This window comes from Lethenteron reissneri, chromosome 48 (assembly GCF_015708825.2).
Source record: "Lethenteron reissneri isolate LAM-NWPU_2019-01 chromosome 48, ASM1570882v1, whole genome shotgun sequence".
In the NCBI taxonomy this organism is placed as follows: Eukaryota; Metazoa; Chordata; class Hyperoartia; order Petromyzontiformes; family Petromyzontidae; genus Lethenteron; species Lethenteron reissneri.
In genome coordinates, this window is record NC_083826.1 from 9208932 (window position 1) to 9226669 (window position 17738).

At 46.9% G+C, this 17738-nt stretch overlaps 1 protein-coding gene across 10 annotated transcripts in view; it reads right to left on the reverse strand.

Annotated features, from left to right (window-relative positions):
* LOC133354742 (guanine nucleotide exchange factor VAV2-like) overlaps nucleotides 1–17738 on the reverse strand; it is a 222670-nt gene that overhangs the window by 33890 nt on the left and 171042 nt on the right. For all 10 annotated transcript variants that reach the window (XM_061571820.1, XM_061571817.1, XM_061571816.1 and 7 more), the window contains 4 exons: nucleotides 17115–17214; nucleotides 7210–7305; nucleotides 3794–3862; nucleotides 253–345 (listed from right to left, as the gene is read on the reverse strand). In XM_061571820.1, coding sequence (XP_061427804.1) covers nucleotides 253–345; nucleotides 3794–3862; nucleotides 7210–7305; nucleotides 17115–17214 — 358 coding nt within the window. The remainder of the gene's footprint in view (nucleotides 1–252; nucleotides 346–3793; nucleotides 3863–7209; nucleotides 7306–17114; nucleotides 17215–17738) is intronic.

A 17738-nucleotide genomic window follows, 5' to 3' on the forward strand; every position in this document is an offset into this window, starting at 1 on the left:
TTCCCCGCCTTTATAAACACGCGTTTAGAGCGTTTGGAGTATTTGGCTGCTTAAAACATCCACATTATAACCCACTTTGTTGAGCTATCATTTGTGATAGCCAGGTCGCTTCTGAAAAATATCTACATAGCTCAGTGGGCTTTACCTGGTCAAATAAAAAAAAAATGTGAGTTTAGTTTACATGTACGTTGGTTATGTCGCAATCAACATCATCAAAATCATCGTCGTCGTCGTCGTCGTCGCGGTAACAACCTTCAAGGAAGAGTCGAAGCTTCGCTGAATCTCCACGATCTGCTTGAGGGTCTCATTGTCCCTCTTCACTTCGTTCAAGTACATGGCCAGGTCCTGCAACGTTGCCACACAGTCACCGCCGGGGTCAGACAGAGGGCTTTGGCTTGTGGTGCACCGTGCATTGATGTGGCTCGTTGAGCCGCCAGGTGGCAGGGTTTGACAGCGAACCATGCATCCCTCTTTTCGACACCCAATAAATGAGGCAACTTCAAAGTCATCGGGCGTGTCACTTCGAAGGCAATAATCTAGAGCTTTAGAAAGCGTGGCTTATTCGTGAAAGGCGTCTCAATGATTTGACGCGCACGCGAACGCACCGCCGTCCCAGTGTGGGCGGGAAAGTCAGTTCGTCCGAGTACGTCCGACACCACCGCGGTATTTTATGAGCGTTCCTCTCCTAGCAAGCAAGGTGGACACGTTATCTTTTGCCGAATTTACACTCCGAATTTGTTGAAATACGATGCACAAGTAAAAACCCAATTCATGATTATCCACACGTATGTCGAAAAACCTTGGAACTGAGATTAAAATACCAGACAGATATCCCGATGATGAGTATGCGCTAATTATGCATGCGTCTATTGATATACATTTTCACGCTCCAAATCATGCAAGTGAGAATCGAGCGTGAATTATTCATGGGCTTTATACAAATCATCACGACAATATAACCTTTTGCGAATGGCCTCTGGAATAATGACCTCGGGGGCGTGCGCACCATACCCTGCCACACTATTCGAGGATAATTATTATCGGGTGATAATTATTGGGGGATAATTATTATTATTACTCGGGAACCCAGGACAAATTCAGGAATCATTAGCCACTGATGTTAGCCATGGACTGGGGTTGAACCAAGGCAGCTGGGTTCATAGTGTAACCTTCAAGCCACTTTGCCAATACTCGCTCCAATTTGCCCTACATACGTCGTACAATGCCCTACTTACCATAACCCTACATTATGTATAATGGATATAAATGTGCTTAAGTAATATATCACGTAAAAGCAGGCAATATTTCACTTCACGGTGATAGATAAGCTGTAAAGTCTACACTCTACTACAGTCTAGACTTTACAGCTCAGTTTTTACCAGGCAATTGCAGACAGCCAAACCGGGCCATAAACGAAGTTATACAATCCCTAAAATCCAATGGCAATACCCAACACAATTGCTCGTGACAGCACTGAAGTCCAGCATTGTCAATAATGGAAAAGACAAAAAAAATGCTACTAACAACAACTGTCCCTATAGCTAGTTGTGGGGGTGTGATACCACCTTACGCCCAATTACATGTCACCTCAAAATACTAAACTGATTCTCTCTGAGGCAGCGCTAATCTCCCGTTCACAGCCCTGAGCCGGTTTTGGAAATTCCACAATACTGTGGAAGGAGCGTGAGCTATTTCATAGAACCACCGTTGAATTCCTCCACAAGCCGCTCGCTCTGTGAGCCACTCGCCCACGACTGGCGGATTAAATCCACCTCTGAGACACGATGAGAACGGAGCCAATGCCGAATTAACTTGATCATCATCATCATCATTGTTACGACTCAAGGGTAACCGGGCTGCAGGGCGATGTGGGTAACAGGATCTGCACCGGAATCAGATGCCAATGTCCACGCAAATATACTGCTACCTTATGTCTGTAAACAAAAAAATGCGTGAAGAAATGTGGATAATTTTAAAAGGTCGAATATGTGGACATCTAAAAAAAACGATAGTTACATCAACCTGCGCAAGAAAAACAAAGCACAGGCTGATTTACACGCGAAGAAATGCTTCCCTCTGCTTGGCACGTGCAGTGAACAAATGTAGGCAAGATCAAGTAATACTAGAACACTGTCTAACTGCACGTCTATGCAGGTCACTATACGTTGATGGCGATAAACAAGAACAGGCATTGCGATTTTTGCACTCAAACACGGCAGGATGTACGTACATTATGTACGTACATTCTTTATGTTGATTAACCAAACCAATACATTATGTACGTGCATTCTGCCGTGTACATTATGTACGTACATAATGTGCATACATTATTTACGTTGATGAACCAAACCAATAATAGATATCCATTGTAATTTAATGATACATTAATCTCCCCACCCCTCGCACAAGCGATGACATCGCATGTATCCCTCTATTTAATACCGAAACGGGAGGGTTTCTCCACAACTCTGGCTGTCGCCTGATGAGGCTGGTTGAAATTACTGGAGAATCGTCGTCCTTGAATTGTAAATGTTGTGGGTTTACTCTTCAACACACCGGTGTGGTGAACGAGCAGCGAATTGGACATGTTTTGTTTACGTGCCGAAACTTACTATTGGCTGTGTCGGGTGTTGGCGGGTTTAACGACACATGTATATTTACGCTATCTAACCCAAAAAAAAGACTATTATGAACAATATTGGTCGCGAAAGCCTACTATTAAGTGTTGAACTAAGATGAAGCAATCACCACTTCACGTGTGAAATTGTCGGACTTTGAACATCTGTGGAAAACGACAGTCACAATATCGTGCACAAATACTGCAATGGGTGTGAGCGGTTAACTGGTCAGGTCGGTCACGTGACGAGATGCAATATGCGAAGTTACAATGTAGATCTAATGACAGTCAACAAATCCGTAATGTGGTGTATGCGTGGAGGGGGCTGACTGCGCTGATTTCTAGCGAAAGATTTGAACGTTTGTTTTTTGTTTGCTTGAACTGCAAAGTTTACCAACAGTTGTAAACCAACAAGAGGCTTAACTCGAGGCCATATCACCACATTCGTAGCATGCGAAATGCTCTTTATAGTGAATATTAAATGCTACGTATAAATTAGATGTCTTAATAGAGCAAATGTAATTTGCATAACATATTTAAATGTACTCGTGCATCTCACATCTACAGCAAATAAATTGCAGACAACATTAAAATTGTACATTATTAAATAGCATAGGTGAATTAAATATAATCATACAGTGCACACGGAAAACTATTATCGAAACAAATAAATTATCGGCCACAGATTTGAAAAGGGCCCTCTTAAATGCAGTCTGAGATTCAGTCGGGTAAAATAACAAAAATGTTTTATCCACAATTGTATCCCGATTGTTCTCTTGGCTTCACGCCGTGAGATGAAGAACCAAATGTAAACTCTCGCAGAGCAAGGCTACCCCTTGCATTAGACAACAGACGGTGGAAGTTGACATCAAAGAACTACTTCTGAGACCCCTTCAATTGACCTCCGTTCCACACAGTAGGCGGTGGCAGTTTCCTATCCGCTCTGCCACTCAAGGTAATAATGTTTATCACGCGACAGTCAAACTGACAATTAAGAGCTGAAACAAATTAAACGCAACAGGTATTGCAGTTGACCGAGACCATAAACTCGCTGCGCTTGAGATCCTGCCTGATTTCACACCCAGGATCTCAGCAGTAACAGCTCAGCACTCTGAGATCCGTGCCACCAGGCCATTTCTTATTCCCGTCGAGTCCAATTGTGCGTGTCTTCATTACCTCCATAGCGTCCAGGGCTCTCTTCACTTGTGCCTTCTCTGTCTGGTCCGTCGTGTGTTTATGCAGCTCCTGACATCCAAGCACACGTGATAACACACACACACATGCATATTCATTCATATTTATTCATACTCCATTGTAGTGAACATCTCGCCATTGCCTGGAAGGTTCGATCCCAACCCTGACGCCTGTATATATATATATTTGGATGTTCTCACCGCAATGTAGCTCTTTGTCAGGAGCGACCCGGCTAACACAAATGATAGCTCAGCGAAGCGGCTTATCACGTGGAAATGTATAGCAGCCAAATACCCTAAACGCACGTTGATTCTGAATGTGGAGGGAAAACCCTGAAGACCCGGAGAATAATCCACGCGATCACGGGGAGAACATGCAAACTCCAAATCAAAGGCGTTATGTTCGGGTATGAACCCACAACTTCCTACATATCAGGCGAGGTAGTTCGCATCTCGCCACCGTGGGCTTCCATAGCCACTTGTAATCCAAGTGGTGTTTTCCAGGTTGGGCTGTGTGTGTTTTAGCATTTCTTCTCGAAAGCTTTCACCACGCACTACTTCGAGCATTTTCACCTAATCAACTCCTGAAGATGCCCGCAGTAGGGCGTACCTCAAGCTTGAGAGAGTTATGATTAATAAACATGGTTAACCGCACGCATATTTTACAAATGGTTTGTAACATTTGATTAAGAACTCGGTCTGGGTGAGTGAGAGTCTGGATGGGTGAGAGCATGAGCCTTAGGCAGCTGCTTGAAGGTGGATGATGGTGCTTGGATGCTGCTGCTGCTGCTGCTGAGAATGTGCAGTGAAAAAGAGAGAGATTCAGACGGCTGCAGGTGCCGACAAAGAAAAAAGTCGCTCAGCCAAGACAGTCCTGGTTCCTGCTCAACACGCAGCCTGACTGGAAAAAAACACACTTGGAGTGTCTCTACAGAGCTGGCAGGAAGTAAAAAAATTAACCCGTAAAAACAAAGTTTTTCACTATAAATCCTTTATATGCGTGGCATCGGTTTTATTTTATTATTCATTTCAGCTTTTCTTGAGTAAGAGTTTCATTTTTATCACATTGGTATTTTAAATTAAATATGAAAAAAAATTCCTAAAAAGTGAAAAATTTTGGAGATTTTTTTTCAAGAAAATAAATTGCCACGCACAACGAGTCTGTGTGCAAAATGTCAGCTCGATTGGATCACGGGAAGTGGGTTAAAAAACGACCGAAAGATTTGCACGGTCGTAAGCGCGCAAGCAAGCAAGTGAACTTAATATAAAGGATTTAAAAATACACTTAAATGGAAGGCTACATTAACCTCGTGCGATACGTGCCATGACATTCGTGGTGTGAGTGTGCGGCTGCTTTTAATGCCCACAATCCTCAACCGGATACGACACCATTTCCCGTCTGGCACTTCGCCTTCTTCTTGTCCACATCGCAGCCAACATAAACACGGCCATCAGACATTTTGCTGCCCGCTTTCCCTTTTCATTTCCTGCCTTTTATTGTGGATTCTTTTCTCTCTCTCTTTCTCATTATGTTGCAGTACACAAATAAGATGTACGGTGTTTTAACAAAGCATATGATCATGGTGTCTGGGCCACACTCGACTTTGCTTTCTGTTATCAATCATCGAGATGCAGTGTATTCTGCAAAAGACTTTAATATCCTGGGCTATATTAGGCTTAAGAATGCAATGCCGTATTACACATCTCATACATTTTAAGAAGTTACCATTAACTTCACTTTTGAACGTGTTTTTAAAAAGGTTCCAATACTGCTTTGTGAGCCTGCGAGTAGTTTTGCTACATTATGAACAGCAGACAAAGACAAATGTCCCCCGTAGAGCCGTAACAGACTGTTGGGGCAGGTGCTGTTAGCGAGCACCTGTGAAGGCTGGAATGATACGCGAGGGGTGGGTGGCCAGCACCACGCCCGACCGCCTTTGTCTCCCTCGTGGCGATCTTTACACACCGCACCATGCATTCATTTGAGGCTGACTCGACCTAGGAAAGGCCCAGGACCGGTTCAGATAATCGTTGCTGGTGTTGGCCAGGAGCGGGAATCGAACCCGGGTCGCCAGGTTCGTAGCACCGCGCGCTAAACGCTACGCCACCGCAGCAAACGGCAATGCAACACAATCCATTGTTGTATTGTACTATGCTACTTGCCCTCGGCAACCCTAAAAAATTAACCCCCCATGACCTGGCACGGTATTGGGGGAAGCCCAAACAAAGCAAAGCAGGCGGACTGATACGGGGCCATAAGGGCACACGTGAGCAGATGGATGTGACTCGTTGTTGAGACCATTGTCCATCATATATCCATGGACAATGGTCAAACAATCTCTCAGATCATGCACAGGATTTTCATTTGCAGGTGTGCCCAGTTAAGCAGGTTTCACGAGGATCGATCCGTCGCATTATTTTGCATTTTGCTCCGAGAACAAAACATTTTGTTCGTTTTTACGATGCCCCTGAGCAAAACCACGCGGTCAACTTTATATCCGGCTTGCCAATAACACGTACAGCCCACGAGCAATGGGAGTTGCTCGTTGGCACCCAGACACCCAGTACGTGTGATAGTTTTAAATGCAATTTCCTAATGCTTCCATTGAGGAACACCACTGAGAGAGGTGGATGTGCCTCGGCTCTATGAAGAGATCTGCTGTGGCACTGCGATTGCCGAGTGCTTGGATTGGGAGCCCCATGTGTACAATGGGGGGTAATCCTTGCAGACGGTGTTCAATATTGACGTGACGGTTGCCAACCAAAAAATCAGGACACACCGTGGGAATAAAAAACGTGTCACGATTTCGGTGGAGTGCCGAGAGCTTCTTGTGAATGCATCGTCTTGGGAGAGTGTATAATTTCACAGCTGTAAAAAGCTAAAGTTTTAGTGATATGGATTGAATATTTTTTTTAAGTCACCGTATTTGTTTCAGTATTCTCTCTGGATAATCCCTAGAGACGGAACATCTATTATTGAACTGTTACACTTTTTATTTTAACAGGTAAGAACCCACTGGGCTATATATCTATTTTTCAGAAGCGACCTGGCCACAAATGATAGCTCAACGAAGCGCTTATTATCACGTGGAAATTTACAGCAGCCAAATACTGTAAGTGCGTGTTTCTAAAAGTGGAGAGAAAAATCGGAGGACCCGGAAAAAAATCCAAACGACCAACGGGAGAACAAGCAAGCTCCAAATAAACAGTCGTCAGTATTGGGATCGAACCCATGACCTCATGTACCGTGAGTGTCCAGGATACACGCAGATGATTCCGCAGAACCTCCGCCTCAAGAGAGCGTGATCCTGGAGCAACCCGGGCAGGTGGAAACCCTAATTGAAGCAAGAACCCGCGCACGCACGCAACCTCGGTGGGGTCTCGTGGGCAACGCCTGACCTTGAGCAAAAGATGATACTTCAGCACTCTCTGCATCGGCACGACGAGAAGGTCACGCAGGGAGAACTTGCCTCCGTTCTCCTTCGACGTGCACTCCTGCCGGGGCAGAAACAAACAAACAAAAACGGACGCGTCGATTACACTGGCGCGATGTCAACAGCGGGGAGAAGGAGAACCGCACGGCACGGCGATGGATCACGTTCGACTCTCAGCGGGCGCCGATCAAGCGGCTCCATTACGTCTCTCTCCTTTCGTCAGATCGGCACGCGGGTCTCGCCCACGCTTATGGACGGCATCGCGTTTTTCGTTCTTCGCCGTCATCTCCAGACGCCGGCAAAGACGCGTTCACCTCGGCAGAAGCGCATTTCGCTTCGTGCCTTCATGCTATATCTCCGATTAGCAAGGTTGGCTACGTACGGTACGAAAGAAGTTCAACACACATGCGCATAATTGCCATTGGCAATCGCAACAACAGCTGCCAGGATCTATATCCTGCTGGATGAGGTCCTGGGCACTCCATGTCGAACGTGGAGGTTGTTTGACCATACTTTACCAGGCTGGTTAGTGTGGGTGTGTGTTGGTGAAGTGTGTACTTATTTCGCAACATGCATAGCCAGCCGTGCTCATCAGAGGTGGGAAGTTGGGAGTGGGGAGGGCAAGAAATGTTCAGACGTCACTTTTTTGTGATGTTGGCCTTGGCCAGGAATCGAACTCCGCTAACCAGGTTCAACGTGTGGTGCAATAGCCACTGCTCCATCCCCTTATATGCACACACACCTCTATTTTTACAGAGTTGTTCATCAGAAGCCTTGTACCTATAACCCAAAGGGGCAGCAACAGAGACATGTATTTTGTGGATGACGGTGAGTGAGAGAGGTGCAGCATCTCTCGGACCGAGTCAGGTGATAAGAGGTCGGAGACAGAGGGTTTCTAACATTGAGCTGCACAGGAACGGGGCCGTCCATAAATGACGTCACGCACCTAGGGGGGGGGGAGGGGGGTCAGACATTTGTGACGATGTGTGACGAGGGGGGAGAGGGTTGAGAAATGTGACGTCACATCAAAAGGCACAACTTTAAATAAATATAAACATGTTCTACCTAATTAAATAATTGTTATAACAACACAAATTTGTATTAATTTTTATTATTAACTAATTGATTATTTAAATTTACTAAGGTCACCTTTGATTTATTCCATGAAGGAGCATTTGGCTTCTCCATGGGAGAATGGAGAAGCATACATTTTGTACATTTTTTTAATGATTGTTATTAAACATTTTTATTCTAATGATTCTACCAGGGCTTGTCATTCTGTGCAATGAATATGTGATTGTTATAATTGTACTCTCCATTTTGCTTCGTTCTACTACAAAGTTTCAAGTATGTTTTTATAGTTATAATTACTTTTAATATGTTATAATTATAAGAGAATTTCAATAATATTCTGAACTTCTGCAGTTTTAGTTATACGTTGAATATTTTCAAGTGAATTTTTATGCTAAATTGCAGCTTTCCAACACCTCCTTTTTAACACGTGTTTTAACACAACATCAGAGTGCAGCGCCACATTAAATACTCACTACAATGACAATAGTTTAAAGTCATTTGAAGCATGTTTCATTTTCAAAATTGAAATATGGTTTTTGGGGGGCAGAGCTTTGTGACGTCATATTTGAGGGGGGGTCTGACTTTTTGTGACGCCGTGTGACGAGCGGGGGAGGGGGGGTCAAAAATCGGCCAAAATCGCGTGACGTCATTTATGGACGGCCCCTAAGGAAACTAAGAGAATGATTGCATCCTACAATGAGACATCCACACGTAGTACAGATCATAAGCCGGGCACAGAATCAAGGCCAATAGCTCCTGAGCGTGATGCCACAACAGTTCAAATATCAGAGAGACGAGTAGGTGACAGACGGACGACGATAGCAGTTTTTGCCAAAGTGGCACGGGACAGCGAGCAGATTTGCACGGCGTTTTCACTTTTAGAGTTCTGCATTTGGCATCAAACACAAACCATGAGTAATGCATCTATTAGCGCATAATTGGACCCGTCCCAGCATCTGACTCATTGGCTCTTAGCTCGAGCCTTTGACCACAAGACCGCAGGGAAGAGCAATTCCCCCCTCAGGTATCTGCTTCCGTCTGATCTCGCTGTGAACTAGTTAAGCGAAGACACATTTTTCGCCGCGGTTTTAGTTTTGTTCTGCAAAACTATTTTTTTTTTATCCCTGGTCAACATCTCAGAAACGATCGCACGCAGCACCGGGGAGTCCTTTATTTTTTTTTTACCATTTTCACAAACGCAGGAACGGCGTTCATTTTTCATCCGTTCGCCCAGAGGGTACTGAACCCAAGAACCTTGGAGGGGGTGGCTCTGGGTGATGACACATTAGGCCCAGGAGCCAGCATGGCCATCGCTGGCCGATCCATCACAGGGCAGCACGCGACAGACTGCCACCAACGAGCGGCCGCTCCGAAGCGAGGGGAAGGGCGCCGCTCCCCGGCTGGGGAGCAGACGAGCACTGGGCAGAGGACACTGCAGCGCTGCCGCCGCCGCTGCCGCCACCGCCCTCACGCAAGCAGCTGCTGCCTCTACCACCTCGTTAGCATCTCTACCATGTTCTTGGTTCTTTCGGTAAAGTCACGTAGATAGAAAACCAAAATATAAATAATAAAATTTAATTAAAATACAAAATGTATTTTATTATTTGTTTTCTATCTACGTGACTTTATCAAAAGAACCAAGAATATGAATTATTGCAGTCACGAAAGTTTTCAGGAAAAATTCATCTCACCATGGTGGCGAGATGTTAATTGTGGAGAGGCATTTCTCGTCACGCCACTGTGATAGTGTGAGGGCCTCCATGAGAGAGAGAGCCCTACTTGGGCCCCCCCCCCCCCCCCCTCGAGATGTGATATTGTCCACTCTGCCACACTGGCCACACGTACTGTTGGAGTTCGCGGTGTCTCTCTGCAACGTGGGCCGCGTGGATTTTTCTCCGGGGTTCTCTGGCTTTTCCCCTCCACATTTAGAATGAACGTCACGCGTTTAGAGTTTTTGGCTGCTGAACATTCACACGTGGTAAGCCACTTCGTTGAGCTATCATTTGTGGCCAGTTCGCTTCTGAAAGAGAGATATTTATCTCAGTGGGCCTTAAGTGGTAAAACAAATGTTTGTAAAAAAATTACTTTCGGTCTGCACAACAGGTCATCCGTAACAATTTGCCACGTGCGTTTATCGACGGAAGTATTTAATTGGCGACTGATACTAACAGCAGTCCCCGTGCCAGGCCGGCAGAGGGCAGCAGAATGTCTGCGGGCCGTGATGAGACATTGGAAGCTCGTAAACGTCTCCAAGATAGAGTAATACTACTTCATCCTCACATTTTATTCATTACACTGGTCAACACACTTTTTCTGGCATGAGGTATTCCAACGGTGTTAAGGCAATTTTGGGGTGCTGATTCAAAATCTGGCATCAGTTTTTGTCTATCACATTAGGTTTTTGAGATATCAAATATAGCATTTTCAATAAAAACTGCAGAAGAAAAATATTAAATAAATGTGGATATCTATATAAAATGATATTATAAACATACTATCCTAAAAATACAGCACCATATTTTAACACTAAAGCAGTCACTGACTCGCAACAACTTGCAATCATAAGTGACAGAGTTAATTTCGGGTAAAATCAATGAAAATGGGGTATGCCGATAGCATAAAAATGATATGTGATAGAGCAAATCTGAGATCAGATTTAGAATCAGCACCCTCCAGGCCAGAATTTTTTTTTTGTTGACGAGTGTAATGATTCATCCTTAGATGAGTAAGGGTGGGTGCTCCTTCTCCTCCCGCCCCCCCCCCCCCCCCCCCCATTGCAGACAGATGGGCGGAACTAATACATAAAGGCTTTCAACCTTCGTTGGAAAGTGTTAATAATAATAATGCCCCTTAACTAGGGAATCCTCACTGAGTACTGATAATGCTTTAGGAGGGCTCCAGCTTTGGGGTGTTTGGCCAATTCCATTAATGAGCGTCGGGCACGAGTGAAAAAACTAGAGAACACGGAGAAACCCCGCTACGCGTGCACGCAAGTCCGTATGTTGAACTTATTTCGCACAGTACGTAGCCAACCGTGCTCATCGGAGATCCGGCGGAAGGACAACAAACTAAATATTAAAAGCAGTTCCAAAGAAAGTATTTTTTAAATTTATAATTAAAAGTGAAAAGCTACAGCGGCTTCCGAATATCGGAAGGAAGAGCGTTCCAGACGGCCGCAGAAGCGCATCTCAAAGCGCGATGCTCAGGCGGGTAAACATTCAAAGCTACACACAGACACACTCAGGAATCCACTGATATACTGCCACGTCCTGACCTCGGTCACAGCCCAAGCTGACACATTGCCAGGCAGTCTCAAATTTCAAGATCTGACAAGATGTGGTGCATTCAAGGCTCAATGAGTCATAGCAACGAGTGGATGTTTAAGAATCGCAGCGGGGGGTCTTCGCTGTCTGTACAGCCAGCCCGTGCAGTGTGCGCAGGTGAAGACTTTGACGTGTGTGCAGTCAATAATTACCCGACAGTCACGTATACAAAACGGAATATGACGGCCGTTGTGGGTTTAAGTCTTTCCAAAGTCAAAGCGATGTTCCGCCCAAATAAGTACAGCGGGGGGGGAGGGGGTCAGAAGGAGGGGTTCTCATTTCTTGTTTGTAGCCCTCAAGCTGCTGGTGGGCACTGACGTCTCCTTGGCATCTACGCGTCAATCCGTGTGGACAGCCAGAGCGGGACTTCCCACGTGAGCGCGACATATTTTTTTTTATCAGCCCCCAGATGAGATGATTGTGTTGAGTAATCCCATTCCCCCCCTCCCCCCCAGCCAGTACTTGAACTCGCAACCTCCGCATCGTGAGTCACTTGGCTCCAAGCACTGTGCCAACCAGGCCAGCTGACTTTCCTCTCGATTTTACCAGTGACGAGCAGCAGGCAGTGAAGACAATCTATGTCGTAGGATGGTACGTCTACGTTCCCATGTTACGTCTGAAGTCCACTCCCCACCCGTGGCTTCCTGTGCTGGCGAACATCGCTGCAGCCAACGTCCAACGTGTTGCCGCGACGATCCGGGAGCACAACAAAATCGTGGAAAACTTCGCCCTGCCGCTCCACCAAGACATAAAGCAACCTCCACGCCCTCGGCTGAAATCCAGGAAGCCTTTCTGGGTAGGCGCCTCCGCTCCTGGCGGCTGGAAATAAAGACACCGGCACTCGACGGTCTGAAGGGTGTGGCGGCTACGAACGTGGGAAACAAAAACATCATTGAGGACCCGAGCGTGGAAGTGCCGGGATTCTCTCTCTCTCACGACGGCTGTGGACCACACTGAGCCGGGCTCGGACGCAGCATGGGAGATGTGCGGCGTGCACGTTGTTCCATAAATGGAAAATCAAAGAATCACCAATCTGCGACTATAGTAAAGCCCAAAACATCAAACACACCACCGACGAGTGAGCCACCCACGCACACCCTGGCGGTATCGGTGCAATCCGTACAGCGTCTACTGCCGCCTTGGATTGGTTGAAGGGCAGTTGCTTACATGCCATACGAAAGAAGAAGAATGTCATATCTACAGTGTCCTGCCTCGACCAACCCGCACGATCTCCCACGACTTGCACAGCATAGAGAGGCCCGCATCCAGCAGTGGACTGACGACACTATGATGCCTGGGCGGGCTGTCGTGCATCTCACACGTGCGTTTCGTGTGCCAGCTTCCACAGAGACACCTCGAGTCAAAAGGTCGATGCACCTTTGTACTGCACTGATGCTGCTTGAACATTCCTAGTGCTCTGAAGAAGGTCCTTTGTGTCCTAAACATCGGCCTTCCGTGTATGAGAGTGCTTCAAGGCGAACACGCACTTTTAGTTTCGAAAAAAATGTGAAGTGCAGCGAGTGAAATGGACCCCATTGTTCTGGGTATTCCCACCATCACCCACGTGCATTTGTCCCATCGGAGTGCCGCATTCGTGAGGGACATGTACGCAACCATCTCGTTGACATCTGCTTTGACGTCCCAGCCACTTTTTCTACTGACTCAAGTTCATTTTTAAACCTTTTTCATGCACTCACACTTTTTGCGTGAGAGGCACACATGACCATACTATGCAGCCACCCGTATGTCAATTTAAGACGTTTTGACATTCTCAGCGAGTCAAATCGCATGCGATGGGGTAAAGTGTGGGTAAGGGAAAACTAAACTAAAACTATAAACTATTTTTATTTTACCGGGTAAGGCCCAGTGAACTATATAAGCTCTTTTTCAGAAGTGACCTGGCCACAAATGATCGCCCAACGAAGTGGCTTATAGTGTGCAAACGTATAGCAGCCAAATACTCTAAACGCACGTTGATTCTAAGTGTGAAAGGAAAAACCGCAGGACCCAGAGAACATCCACGTAACCACGAGGAGAGAGACGTACAAACTCCAAATATACAGGAGGTGTTAGGGTCGGGCTCGAACCCTCAACCTTCTGAATACCAGGCGAGGTAGTTAACACCTCGCCACCACGGCGCCCCCACAACTCGCCACTAGAAGGGTAAGGGGCTCTGTGACAGCTCCCTCGAGTGGGAGCCATTCCCTCCGCAGTGGCATCGGCAAGCAATCGCAGGGGCTGCACTTTCACTCTCATCTTGACGTTTCCCTTCACGAGAAAATTCACGACGCGACCCTATCCACCACTTCACGACACTCTGTACCAGAGCCACCTTGGAAGCATCCACACGCTGCCTTTGCACGGCTGTGATGTCACTCTACACAGGAATTGCCAGAAGAGTTCCTAACCAGCGGTCGATCCTGACAACAAAGCGGAGGGCCAAAATTAAGAATCCGCCGGAGAGAGAGTACGTCGACCACGGAGACGGAGTGCTGAAATCAACTCCCGTGCAGGTGCTATGTCAGACCGTTGCGTCGGGAGACCGCGAGAAATGGCGACAACTTGGGGAGTCCTTCAACCAGTGGTGGATTAATCATGACTCTCTGATGAAAATTATGTTTATTTAACCAAAAATATAGGTGGAAAAAACGATAACCTTGTGAAGGCAGGGTTTGGGGAGCGGAGGTATAGTAGTTAGCGCGCTGCGCTATGAACCCGGCGACCCGAATTAAATTCCTGCCCACGGCCAACACCAGTGACGATTAACTTCACCGGTCTTGGGCCTCCCCTAAGTCGACTCAGCCTCAAATGAGTACCTGATGCGGTGTCTAAACATCGCCACTGGGGAGACAAAGTTCGGTCGGGCACGGTGCTGGCCACCCACCCCCTCGTGTGCTGTGCCGGCCTTCACAGGTGCTCGCTAACAGCACTTGCCCCAACAGTCTGTGAAGGCTACACGGGGGGATCTTTGCCTTTGAATGCATCGCGCTTGGCGGCAGCCCAGACATTATGCATCTCCACACACAGCAGCGGCGAGCTCGGGACGAGGGAGAGGTTAATGCTGCCAGGTAATTGCAATGAATAAAACACGACGGGCCATAAAGGGGAGCACCGCTCGGTCAATAGCGCGGGCTGGGCGCGAGCACGCCGGGGAAAAGGACATCGAAAAAAAAATGTGCACGTGCGGCTATTCTGAACGAGCATCCCGAGTCAACGTACGTACGTATGTTGTATGTACGTACGTTGTATGTACGTTGTATGTACGTATGTTGTATGTACGTATGTTGTATGTACGTACGTTGTATGTATGTACGTTGTATGTACGTATGTTGTATGTACGTACGTTGTATGTATGTACGTTGTATGTACGTATGTTGTATGTACGTTGTATGTACGTTGTATGTACGTACGTTGTATGTACGTTGTATGTACGTATGTTGTATGTACGTATGTTGTATGTACGTTGTATGTACGTATGTTGTATGTACGTTGTATGTACGTTGTATGTACGTATGCTGAACTTCGATCGCACCATACGCAGCCGACCGTGCTAATCGGAGGTGCAAGTGGCACTGCTGCCACGGGGCAATGGCTCGCACGCCGGACTTGCAATCCAGAGGTCGCGGCAGATGAACACAAAAACAGCGGTGCAAGTCCCTTCAATGCCTCCCCACCGCTTCCGAGTCACCCGGCTGTGGTGCAAGTTGGTGACGTCGCAGTTAGTCGATGGGCTCGCTCGTGCATGGTGGTGTAAAGTGTTGGGTGGTCCCCCCCGAAGGAGTAGGCCAAATAACCCCCCGTGTAAAATCCACCGGCAGTGGTGTGAGCGAGTAATTGCAAGGGCTGCCCCTTTACATTTGCACCTATCTTGAGTCAAACACATTTGTGTGCTCTTACCTGCAAAAGGCCATTCCAGTGAAATTGATGATACACAGATACCTATCGGGGTGGAGTAGTGGCGCTATGGTTAGCACACTGCGCTATGAACCAAGCGACCAAAGTTAATTTCTTGGTAATGGCTAACACCAGTGATGACGAAGCTTAACGGACTCACGATGAGATGATATTAACGAGTCTGAATGAATACTAAGATAATTCAGGAACATTCTTACAGACTTCGTGGCATTCAGAGAGTCCAAAAACGATCATTGGACATATGTAAAAATATCTACCGAGCTTGAACGAGTCTGGTAAAAAAAACTTGATTTGAAGCTTTCGTGACCGCAGGAATTACTCTTTGGTTCTTTCGGTAAAGTCACGCAGAAAGAAAATAAATTAAATAATAGAAAACGACGTTTTGATTGCAACACAAGCAATCGTCATCAGGTAGAACTAAATTTGAGAGAGAGACAAAACACAGACACGGAGACACACAGTCAGACACACAAGCAGAGAGAGACAACACAGAGACACACAGAGAGAGACACACAACATAGACACACAGAGAGAGACACACAACATAGACACACAGAGACCCAATGCCTCTGTGTCGTGGCCTTAAATAGAGAGAGAGGGGGGGGGGGGGGGGTAGAGAGAGAGGTGGATCTGCTGGAGCAGAGAAATTAGCATGTTAATGAAAGACCCAACAAGATTGGTACATTTTAGAGAGAGTTGTGTAGAAATCCACCCCGAAGCGACCGAGGGAGAGAAAGAGAGAATGGACCTATGAGAGCCTGGTACATTTTAGAGAGAGAAATAGGCAGTTTGAGGAAACAAAATGTAGCAATTTTTTTTTATGTAATGCAATGCAACAGAGAGTCGGCTAAAACACAGTTAACGCATAGCCTGGTTGATTACGTTCTCCAAAGATTGCAAAAATTATAAGTTAAGTGTGAAATTTGACAAACAGAGACACACACAGAGAGATGTGTGGGAATCCACAGCGAGTCTGGTAGTATTGTGCACCCTTCACGCTCACACGCGAAGTCTACAGACGAAGACGCGGCTAAAACTCCACAGCTTACCGGTGACTAAGCACAGACTACGAGCAAAGAGAAAAATGTTGACACCGGCTCTGGTGCTGTCAATATACTGGGGTCATGGTACAGGGTGCTAATTGGTAGAGCGCCACTCCAAAGACAAAAACAAAGATCCCCCGTATAGCCTTTAACAAAATGTTCGGGCAAGTGCTGTTAGAAAGTAGCAGCTATGAAGACCGGCATGGCACACAAGGACGTGTGGGTGGCCAACACCACACGCGGCCGCCTTTGTCTCCCCAGTGGCGATGTTTACACATCGCACCAGGTACTCATTTGAGGCTGAGTCGACCTAGGAGAGGCATAGGACCGGTTCAGATAATCGTCACCGGTGTTGGCCGTGAGCGGGAAATGGAACTCGGGTCGCCGGGTTCGTAGCGCAGCGTAGCGCAGCATAGCGCTCACCACGACACCACCGCTCCCCGTACAGCGCCTCTCCCTACGCACATGCATGCGCGTACACGTGTCCACGCGTGCACAAAACCGGGGGAACGTACGTCCAGCTTGTTCTTGAAATCTTCCCGCGTCTGCAGCAGCCGGTTGATGCACGTGTGGGCTCCCTCCAGCTGACTGCAGTACCTGCCGTAAATGAGCAGCCTGCACGCACAACGACCAGCGCGGCGAGGTAGGGTCAGAGACAGCGAGCACGCCGACACGGCAACCGCGTGCGTAGATAACAACACACAAAGGTGTGCTCCGGGCAAACGACAGAAACATATGGCCCCCACATTGCATGTACAACGCTCTCAATGCCTCGTCTGCTCCACAGCTCCAAAGAGAGTTGAAAATGTGACCAATCCCCCATCAGTCAGCGGCGAAACAAAGAGACGACCGCAGACCAGTTTCGCTCTCATTAGGACTCATCAGTTACAGCCGAAGTCGTCAAATGTTCACCATCGCCTTGCGCCTCCTGAAGCCAAGGTAACGAGAGGGCCTGTAGCCAGCGATTTACAGTTGTCATGGATTTTCCCAACACTTACAGAAGGTTGGAATTGAATCAAATTGTCACACTGCTCCACTTTTGAATTCCCTCGTCACTTTCGTAAAAGCTTGATAAACCTTGCTCGATACAATAAGCACATCAACTCTTCGATTTAAAGCTTTTGTGACTGCAGGGATTC